The 10,734-nt window shown below is 42.6% G+C and overlaps 1 protein-coding gene across 1 annotated transcript; it reads left to right on the top strand.

Moving 5' to 3' along the window:
• The first annotated feature begins 364 nt into the window (after positions 1-364).
• th2 (tyrosine hydroxylase 2) lies at positions 365-6,513 on the top strand. Its single transcript, XM_072377248.1, has 12 exons — positions 365-783; positions 1,434-1,608; positions 1,781-1,869; positions 1,962-2,029; positions 2,114-2,164; positions 2,261-2,406; positions 3,929-4,064; positions 4,153-4,222; positions 4,309-4,365; positions 5,221-5,316; positions 5,400-5,533; positions 6,175-6,513. Exons 1-12 carry the CDS (start codon positions 466-468, stop codon positions 6,338-6,340), a joined length of 1,506 nt encoding a protein of 501 aa, XP_072233349.1. The 5' UTR covers positions 365-465; the 3' UTR covers positions 6,341-6,513.
• The last annotated feature ends 4,221 nt before the right edge of the window (positions 6,514-10,734 follow it).

Consider the following 10,734-nt stretch of genomic DNA (forward strand, 5'->3'; position numbering starts at 1 on the left):
CAATGCGCAATGTCCCTCAACTATTATGGATTCTATTTGGTGGGATTACTACCTTCTCAATGGCCTCTTTGGAAAACAATGAATTGAGGACAATAACTTAATGCACTACAAAGTGCAGAGAGGAGACTCAACAGATCTCACAGTCACATAAACATCATGATCTATGACAGTATAAGATTTATATCTGCTATCTGTAGATGAATTGCCATAGAGAGGTTTATGTGGCTGAAAGGGAATATTTGGTGCCTTTTGGTCATTTTTCCTTTTGTAATTTTGACCACGTGACGTTTATGTAACCCACAATATTGTTTTTGGTTTAATTGGTCAGCTTCACTGTAAAATGGGGCTGTTTCCCCTCCTAATAGAGTCCCATAAATAGAAGTAACACCATGACGCACAATAGGTCCCCAAAAAAGCCGCGCGTACGTGCGGCCCTTGCGCAACTCATCTCCATTGAGCCTTGAGATGACGGGTTATTTAAACCTGCCCGCGGAGGGGATGAGGGCACACAACCTCTCTGCTCCGGTGACCGTGAAGCCTCCAGCAGAGAGCGGGCAGATGAAGACGGACGGCGCGGCGCAAACGTTCAGCGGCAGGAAGCAGAGTCTCATCGAGGATGCGCGCAGGGAGCGCGGCAGCTGCTCCGCGGGCTCCCCGGGGCCCGCGAGGATTGCAGACGGCTTCGTGTTCGAGGAGAAGGACGGCAGGGTCACTCTGAACGTCATGTTCGCGCTCAGCAGCGAGAAAAATGCGGGATTCTTCAAAACGGGGAAAATATTTGAGGTAGGACTCAAGGAGTTAAGAAATGAGCTGAAGGTAACACAGACCTGCAGAAAAGTGGCGTTAAACTAAATGATCATACTGTTATGTTATAAAAGCAATGATTGGGGTGCTAATTTGGACAAACATTTGGTGAATACGTGTTTGGAAAAAATCAGGTTATAGATATATATAGAGATATCAGATATAACCAATTTTAGATAATGATTTATAAACCTCAATATGAAAACTATATCTAAATCTCTAATTACGATTCACGTTGTCAAAGTTCCATGTAATAAAAATAACTGGTGGATTATTCAATTTCCAAAATACTCTTTAGTAACATATATGGAGATTTTAAATGAAAATCAATGAAAAAGTTCAACTAATTATTAAGTATTTGTATTTAACAATGAGGTCTAAGTGTTGTATCATGTGTTTGATTAAATATATATATTATCTATAATATTTCTTTTTCGTTTTAAGCACAATGTCCCTGAAATACACCCTTAGTTTTGTACTAGTGAAAATATCCAAAGTTTGATAAAAAACTTAAGATACTGATAAAGACTGAACACAAACACAATCTGGATGCAAAAGCTGAACCTGAAAAAGGGGTCAACATTAGGAAAAGCACAATTCTTAAGTCCTGCTTTGCATCCTTTTTTCAGGCATTTGAAGCCAAGCTTCTCCATATCGAAAGCCGGCCGGGGAGGAAGTCGAAGAACAGCTCGCCTGACCTTGAGTTCTTCATGAAGTGTGAGGTTCACAGCTCTGACCTGGACGTGTTCATCAACTCGCTGAAAAGAGTGGCCGACGACGTTCGCTCCATACCAGAAGAAAAGGGCAAGCACCTTTTTCTCTTATCCTTTCATTTCATTTGTCCTGCTTCATATAATCACGGGCCTTATTCGAATGCTCCTTTCAGCTCTTCTAGAGCTGCTTAATGCTGACAATAACATGCAGCCAGACTCATTACAAAAGCACTAATTCATTTGTTTCTCTGTCCACATCACAGTTCCCTGGTTTCCCCGACAGATAAAAGACCTGGACAGATGCAACATGTTAATAACCAAATTTGATCCGGACCTAGACCACGACCATCCAGTGAGTGTTTACACATTTTTACCGCGAAACTATACAAGGAAGCTTATCCAATATCAAGCTTATTTAAGGTAATTCGACGTCTTTTTTTACAGGGATACAATGATTCAGAATACAGAAAGAGACGGGCGGGCATCTCTGAGCTCGCCTTCAGATACAAACAGTGAGTCGCATCTCAAAAGGCAGTCTGGTCATTTATTTATTTAAAAAAAAAAGAATTGTAGTCTAAACTAACTCCTTGTTGCAGAGGGGACCCGCTGCCCACAGTGGAATACACAGCAGAGGAGATATCGACATGGTGAGATCGACTCGCACAGTTATGGACTGAGATGTGCTGCGTGGCAATGATTTGTACAACAGAAGGCGTGACGGTGTGGTGTGATTGTGTTTAAAGGAGGCAGGTTTACCAGCAGCTGCGGAGTATTTACCCCAGTCTGGCCTGCAGGCAGTTTCTGGATGGCCTGCAGCAGCTGGAGAAAGAGTGCGGCTACGGAGAGGAGCGCATCCCTCAGCTCAGAGAGGTGTCCGCCTTCCTGAAAGGTGACAAATACTTCAGGTTTTGGTGGCAAAAATACAACAAGATGTTTGTTTTATTCTATTACCTATAAAAAAAAAAAAGCAAGACAACTAAGATTGAAGGGCTTGTATTTACAATTTAACGCCTAAAATGTAAATATTTCTATTAAAGAAGCAAAAAGTAGAATTAAGGAAGGCTTCTATCTTTAAAGATGGAGGACATATTGACAAAGGTTAAATCCAAATGATGATTCTGATTTGTCGAGCAGTCATTTAGTCTAAAAAGTGGTTAAATTGACAGAGAAAAAGAGGGAAAAAAAAGAGATTTCTACTTGTCGGACCAACTATCCAAAACTCTGAGTTACGAAATCTATATTTATACATGCCGAAACACAGAAATGGCATTTAAGATGCTGAAAGTGTAAAAAAATACCTCTTGAGTCAGCTTCTGCGTTGAGATATGCAGATACTGACAATAAGCGGGTTTTATTTTGGCTGTAGCTCAGGAGGAAGAGCAGTCGCCCACCAATCGGAAGGTCGGTGGTTCGACTCTGGCTTCCCCAGGATACATGTCGAAGCGTCCTTGGGCAAGACACTGAACCCCACGTTGCTCCCCCAGTGTATCATTGGGGGTATGAATGTGTGTGAATGATTAGAAAAGCACGTAGTTATATCTTAAGACGTGCTGTATGAGTGTGTGTGAGTGGGGTGAATGCGGCATGTAGTGAAGCGCTTTGAGTGGTCAGCTAGACTAGAAAAGCGCTATACAAGTACAAGTCCAAGTCCAAGTCCATTTTTCCACATTTTCCCATTGACATTACGATTCCTGCTGTTAGAGAGGTGTTAAAGTTAAATCAAGAGGTTTCCATGAGCCTGAAGCTACCTATACCATAAGGCCAAGCATATATTTGCTTTTCAACCTTGCACTGATGTAGGCAACCTGCTCTTTTACTGGCACACTTGCTGTTGATGTACTCCCCTCTTTGATGGAGGCGTCCACAAGGGGGCACAATAGATAACTAAAACAAGTGTATTCTGGCTTAAGAGGGAGCTCCTTCTCTCTAAAGATAAAGCGTGTCATTTGGTAAGAAAAAGTATATCCTGAAATAGCTTAAAGAGGTCAAATGTCCTATTTTATGTTCTTGATAGTTAAAAAGTCTCCAAAGTCACACCACAGGGAGTTTTTCCTCCCCCACAGATTTGTTTCCCCTCTGCTCAATGATAGAAAATAAACAAGCTCAAATGCATAATTCCTGCCTTGTAGCTAGTTTGGCACACATTCAAAAAACAGCTTGATCGCTGCTAAATCAGAACAGACTGAGCATTTTGGTAGCAAAGAGACAGCAGCAATGTACCAAACATGTCTCAAGACGAAATGAAATAGTCACTATAATTCAATATGCCGATTTGTTAAAATTTTAATGGTTTAAATTAACTTTGGATGACAGCTTTAGAGCTACAAGAGCTTATGTATGAGTAACACTGGTTTTACATCAATGTCACATGTAAAGCACATTGTCTTTCATACTTTTTCTGGCCTCTTCAGAGAAAACTGGCTTCCAGCTGCGTCCAGTTGCCGGCCTGCTGTCCGCCCGAGACTTCCTCGCCAGCTTGGCCTTCAGGGTGTTTCAGTGCACTCAGTACATCCGACACTCCTCTGCACCCATGCACTCTCCCGAGCCGTGAGTTATCACTTTCTGTCACCCAGCTTATCATTTATTTACGCAATCAGCTGCTTCTTTTTTCACTGACTTCCATATGCTCTCACAGAGACTGCTGTCACGAACTTCTCGGCCATATTCCCATGCTGGCAAATAAAGAATTTGCCCAATATTCACAGGTGATTATAGCAGAATGCACTTTCCCTTCTTTGGTTTGGCCAAATCTTCATGTAAACTTATTATGTTTATTTCTGAATGTTACCAGGAGATTGGGCTCGCTTCACTCGGAGCTTCAGATGAAGATATTGAAAAACTGTCAACGGTAGGATTTATTTCTAAACGTAAATGAGCTTTAACATACGCATGCAGATGATCTGCTGCACTTATGAGCTTTCAGTGCCATCTAGTGGTTAAAATGAATAACTGCAGCTCATTCTGTTACTTCAGATTATTTAGAAAATGTTCCTCTGATTTTTCCAGAGGCAAAGATGGCACTTGTGTCAGATTAAGGGTTTATTAAGAAAAGGGAGGATGGATGATGGTTGGATGGATGGATGCAGTAAACAGAAAAAAGATGGATGGATAGATAATTGGAGAGAGGGAGGAAGGATGGATTGACTGATAGATAAGGGACAGAGAGGAAAAATGATTGGATGAGGAAGAATGGATGGATAGATGGATGGATGGATGGAAGAGAGGCGGGGTAGATGGAGGTTGAAGGTTGGATGGATTGATATAAAAAAAGGAATGATGATGGATGGATGTACAGATGAGAAAAACAGGATAGTAGATAAGATAGAAGGATGAAGGATGGATAGGTTGGGTAGAGGGGGTAATGAATGGATGAGAAAAATGAAGGATGGATAGATGAGGGAGGAAAATGGATGGATGTATCGGAAAGGGGGGAGGATGGAGGGATGGACAAATGTATAAGGGACAGGAAGGAAAAAAATCATTGGATGAGATAGTAGGAGGAAGAATGGACCGATAGATGTCGATTGGATAGATTGATGGATGAATGTGAAAGAGGAAAGAGGGATAGATTAGGGATGGATGGATGGATGAGAGGGAAGGTGGGGTTGATGAATCAAGACACAGAGATGAAAGAATGAAGCAGGTATAAGTAGGATGTATTGGAGGTCAAAAATAACGTGCTAACTTCATCTTTCATCTGCAGCTCTACTGGTTCACTGTGGAGTTCGGCCTGTGCAAGCAGAACGGTGCAGTGAAAGCTTACGGCGCGGGACTCCTCTCCTCTTCTGGAGAGCTTGTTGTGAGTGCGTTCTCTTTTTCGGCACACGCGTGTTCTGCTGTGTTCTACTCGTTATGCTGACGGTCTTTCACCCACCCTCCCAGTACGCTCTGTCGAACGAACCGGAGTACAAGCCATTCGACCCGGAGGAGACGGCCGTGCAGCCGTACCAGGACCAAACCTACCAGCCGGTTTACTTCGTGTCAGAGAGCTTTGAGGATGCAAAGATTAAGATGAGGTATCAACTTACTACTTTATGATAATACCTGCTGCATTACCTCACATGTAAACTTAAATGTGGAGGTTTATACTGACCTTAAAGACAGTTGTATACCAAATTAAGACAAGAAAGTGACCAGTTTCTCACATCAGGTTGTTTAAATGTTTCACCACCCTTTCATGCTACATTCCTTTATTTGGAGTACGTTAGAGGATTTTCCTGCAGCACAGATTCAAGCCTGTGCTTTAATTTGATCGTTTTATCAATCGTATGTTCCGTGCCTACCGTGCAGGCCGACTTCCTAACTGTAGATACACGACTTTTAACTCCAGGAGCTTCAGTTAGCTACAGATCCTGTGATAAAACTGCCAAACTATCTCACTAAATATGCTAAGATGTTTAGACTGGCATGCATGTCAATGGCGCTTTTACAAAGAGGCTCTGCTTCTAATAGGTTGACAGTTACATTGGATGTCACAATTAACAAAAATGTCTATTTGCACTATTTAAAATACATATTCACATATTATACACAGCTTGTGGCATTGTGAAAGGAGTAAACAAAACCTCTAAGAGTCAAAAACCTCACCGGCAACCTCTTACGAGCACAGAAACGCGACGCATGTTTTTAAGTCATATGCCTGCATTTCTTTCCACAGGAAATACTCTTCCAACATCAAGCGTCCCTTTGCGGTTCGCTATGACCCCTTTACCTGCAGCGTGGAGGTTCTGGACCAGTCGAGCAAGATCCTGAACGCTTTGAGCCAGATGAGAGAGGACCTGAAGACCCTTCACAGTGCTCTGGAGAAGCTCGGCTCATCTTAAGACCAGATCTTCAGAAAGAGATCAGAAAGCCATGGAGGCGGAGAAACTCGCAAACAAGACACTAGAGTTTTCCTGAGTCAAAACGGCAATGTAGCGAGGTCCACGAGGGCCTTTTATTTGAGTGTAAACGGTGAAGATGATGTAAAAAGGAATAAATGTTTTATTTTCATGAAGATGTGTCCTAAAAATGTGTATTTCATAGTCAAGAGCAGCAGAAACGAGAAAGAAAGGTGCTGAGGAGAGAAAAGTTGTTAGAAAAAAAAGTGAGCCACTACAATACACAGCTTGTAGACCATTTTCTAGCTTCTAAATCCAAACCAACTATTTCCATTTGGAAAATTCTTGGAAGCCATTTATCTCCATGTGTTGTTAAGCAAAGGGAAGGAGCTAATTATGAATGATTTAAGTATCGTGTTCCCACTGCTGGTCAAGGCCAGAGCCAGCACTGAGGCCCAGCACATCAGTGGGGCCAGGTCACCGAGACCTCACAGTCGACCACAGCACGGTCCGCGGAGCTGCGCTGCTGACAGATGCTCTTCTCTCTTTATTTCTCTTTCTGCGTTCAACTGGAGGATTTGGCCCTGTGTGTTTTTGACGGGCGGCCAGCGTTTTGATCTCCACGCAGGCGACAATGCACATCGGAGCCGTGCACGTCAAAGCTCTCCCTCGAGAACACAAATCATCTCCATCTGCGGGATTCGAAAAGCAACAGCATCATCAAGACGGTGGCTGGCAAAGCCTCAGCCGGCCACCTTGTGTTGGGAAGCGTTCCCTACCCATAATTCTACTGCACAGTAAATCAAGCCTTGCTCTGGCTTCCCTGGGAAAGCCTGTGCTTGCAGAAAAGACTTAAGAAAAAAAAGTTGTGTGTGGAGAAAAACAAAAGGAAAAAATTGACACAAACAACACACTCGACTCAAAGGTCTTGGACTTTATCTTTAAGTGTATCTCAGTCTATATCCACAAATCCTCCATGAAACCGCAGCCAGGATGCAAATCTACAGGGTGCCATACAAAAGCATGTTGCCGTGGCAATGGGGCAACCACTTCAGCGATGCAGCTGCATTCTTGTGCCTGCATTCTCACCGCAAATCTCAAACGTTGCATCATCCCGAATCCAAGCAAAAGCATTCTCTTTATTGACGCCAGGGCCATCCTTAAAACTGGATCAGATGCCTCCTCCGGGCTCAAGGCAAGGTCATCAGGTTCACTCTGGCCTCACGCCTGAGAACGATCCTCTGCTTTAGGGATCAGCTACAGCCCATGAAAGCAGGGCCAAAGTCTTCATAAATGTCCTGATAACTTCTCTACCGTCCTCAACTGAAAGTTTGTGCTATTAGTCAGTTACTTCAGGAACAACAGGCAGCTGTGATTGGGTAAAGCTCTGGGTGCATCTGCGACATCTTAAAAGTCCAAACTAAATACAGAAGTAAGATATAAACTACAGCAGAAACTGAAACTGAAATAAGATTTTGTGAATTACACAGAAAAACTAAGAATATGGGAAAGAACTGGACAGAAAACAAGGTTATCCAGTTCGTCCAGCTGGGCCACGTGCTTTGATCTGAGGCCAAAGGAAGCGTGCAAGTTGTGTTGACTTCTCCAGGTGAAAGAAACCTGGAAGATTGCGAGTGCAGAGGAATTTCATCCAGGGGTAAAGCTCTGATCAGAAGCGATGCAGGGAGCTCAGAGAAATCTCACGGTAGCAGAAGTGCAAAGCCAGGGTAGTTGTTTCCTCCGCTTATACAACATATGAAAAAGTGCATTCTTAAAACATGATAAAAATAAAAAAATAAATCATCTGATCCTTAACAGATCTTAAAACTCAGATGAACAACAACACATGTTGATTATTATCATCAGCAGGTGTGAGCGCCTCTGAAGTTTTGGCAGTTTGTTGAACTCGAGCATTTAGGTGCGTTTTAACACAATGCCAAGGAGGAAAGACATCAGCAATTATCATAGAGGAGTAATTGTTGCTGCCCATCAATCTCGGAAGGGGTTATAAGGTTCCGGAGTCAATCATCCTACAGTGAGAAAGATTATTCACAAGTGGAGAACATTCAAGAGAGCCGTCAATCTTCCCAGTGGTGGACGTTCCGGCAAGTTCAGCTCATGGTCAGATGGTGCAATTCTCAGAGAAACTGGAGAAAAATAACTAAAGATTTCCATCTCGGACTCTACAGGCCTCTGTATGCATGTTAAATGTTAAAGTTCATGACAGTACAATTAGAAAAAGACTAGGGGGGCAGCACAGCTTAGTAAAGCTCAGCAAAGTTGCATCAAAACAAACCATAAACCCCTCAGATCAGCTGTCAAAAACTGCGGTGGAGGGCTGTTCTGCAGCCATGGGACCTGGGCACTTTGCAGCCATCTGTCTGACAGCTAAAGCTTGGCTGAAGCTGGGTCGTGAAACAGAACAATGATTTCAATCACCGCAGAGACTTTACAACAGAATGACTGAAGAAGAAAAGAATCAAGATGTTGCAATGGAGTCAAAGTCCAGACCTCAAGCTGACTGAAATGCTGTGATTGGACCTTAAGAGAAATGCTGAAAAGGAGTGTGCCAAAAATCCTTTACAAATAGTGTAAGAGACTGATAACGTCATACAGAAAACTTACTGCTGCTACCTGTGGTTCTACAAGCTGCTGTTTTTCCACACACTGTATTTTGGCGATAATGACACAGTGTAATATGTCATGCATAGCTCTTCATTTCAGGTTATATTTCATTCTTATTCACATGACTGTGCTTTTCAAATTCACTGATAAATGCAGAGAAATGCCTCACTGCCTTTTGCTCAAATGCCAAAATATGTGCACGCAGGGAGAAGATTCAGGGTGACACTCGCAAAATGTGGTCAAAGGAGCTCTTTGGGCTAGTTAATCAGGCCTTCCTTACACTAAAAACAAAGGAATCCATCAGAGAGACAGATACTTTGTGACTTAAATAGGCCTGGATGTTCCCTGAAGACAGCAGAGTTATCAGTATCCTGCCGAGTAAAGAACACTCTCCAGGAGGTAGACATATGATTACTCAAGTCTACCTCAAAGACTTCACAAGAGTCAAAACAGAGTGTTTGCCACAAGCTCCAAACCGTTCATAACATAAACCTCAACTATCGAAAGAGCCGGTTACGCCGTGCCAAAATCACATCTTTAAAAGTCATAGCAGCTGTCAAACAGTAATCGTTAGACAGATAAAGATCAACCAGAATGAGAGGAAGAAAAAGTGATCTGAAACACACGTATCACTGCAAAACATATGGAGGAAGCATGAAAGCACTGTCATGCATTGCTTCCAGTGGGTCACTCGCATTAACTGATGATATGACAGCAGCAGCTGCTTTAATTCTCCAGTGTAGAGATACGCTCGACTGTACGGATGGAAAATGACCCAAAACATACTGCGAAAGCAATCCAGGAGCTAATGAATGCATAGAGGTGAAATATTCTGAAAGCCTCATCTCACCAAGCATCCGAGTTCTTCTGAGAATCCCGAGATCACAAGATAATCAGTTCAGCCATCTTAAAGTGACAGGGGCAGGTCTCAGGCTTTATGGAACGGGTCAAAGGAGGAAAGATGTCTGTGGGTTCCCAACATATTATCAAAAATGGAAATGTTATCTCCCACCCGCTACCCGACTGACGGTATAGAAAATGGATGGATGGAAATGTTATCTAATATTATGGCACTGAGCAAACGCTTTGATTCACCCGTCGGTTCTTTATATTTTGCTTCCAAACAGCCAGACTTCCTTGCAACCTTTTGAAGTGGTGTTGAGAAATGGTTCTCTGGGCGTTTCTGAAGGTCTTTCAAAGTTTTTCTGGCTGACTCTGGCTTGCTTTTTCACTTATTTTCAGCTCAGTCCTTGTGCTTTCTTTAGTTTCGTTTGTTAAGCAAAAACATTGATCTATAAATCACCAAAATATACAAAATGGCACTTAACTCGAGGGATGAGCCACTTTTGTGTCAACAAGAACCAATTTTAAGATGGATTCTGTCACAAAGTACTGGAATTTGTTCTAATTTCCTCTCCAAAAGGTAACATAAATAACAGTTTGACAGGCATTGGATGGTGGTATTTTTGCACCACAAAGAGCCATTAAGCAAAAGCTTGGCAAATCCAAGCATGTTGCGCAGTTTGTCCTTAAAGATTTTGAGGAAACAGGACAAGTGGAAGACAAAAGAAGAAATACGGTCAGGCCTTAAAAAGCAACACATCTGCAGCAGGTGAACAGCATCTGAATGAAAAGAGGAGCATCCTTCGATAGGGGAAAAAAAAGGAACAGGTGTCACTTTTTGCCTGAAACTGAAAAGTATTCATTGTCCATTAACATAAGCAACAAGTGTAAGAGTATTCTCTGAGAGGGGTAGAAAGTTGCCACACAGC

The sequence above is a fragment of the Leuresthes tenuis genome, unplaced genomic scaffold, assembly GCF_036924035.1.
Source record: "Leuresthes tenuis unplaced genomic scaffold, fLeuTen1.0.hap1 SCAF_23, whole genome shotgun sequence".
NCBI classification, from domain to species: domain Eukaryota; kingdom Metazoa; phylum Chordata; class Actinopteri; order Atheriniformes; family Atherinopsidae; genus Leuresthes; species Leuresthes tenuis.

Excerpts from the sequence above, each read along its gene's own strand:
- th2 (XM_072377248.1), top strand. The coding sequence starts at position 466 with ATGACGGGTTATTTAAACCTGCCCGCGGAGGGGATGAGGGCACACAAC. Across the intron at positions 2,165-2,260 it reads GCAGAGGAGATATCGACATG|GAGGCAGGTTTACCAGCAGC; the intron begins GTGAGATCGACT and ends TTGTGTTTAAAG. Across the intron at positions 4,223-4,308 it reads AATTTGCCCAATATTCACAG|GAGATTGGGCTCGCTTCACT; the intron begins GTGATTATAGCA and ends GAATGTTACCAG.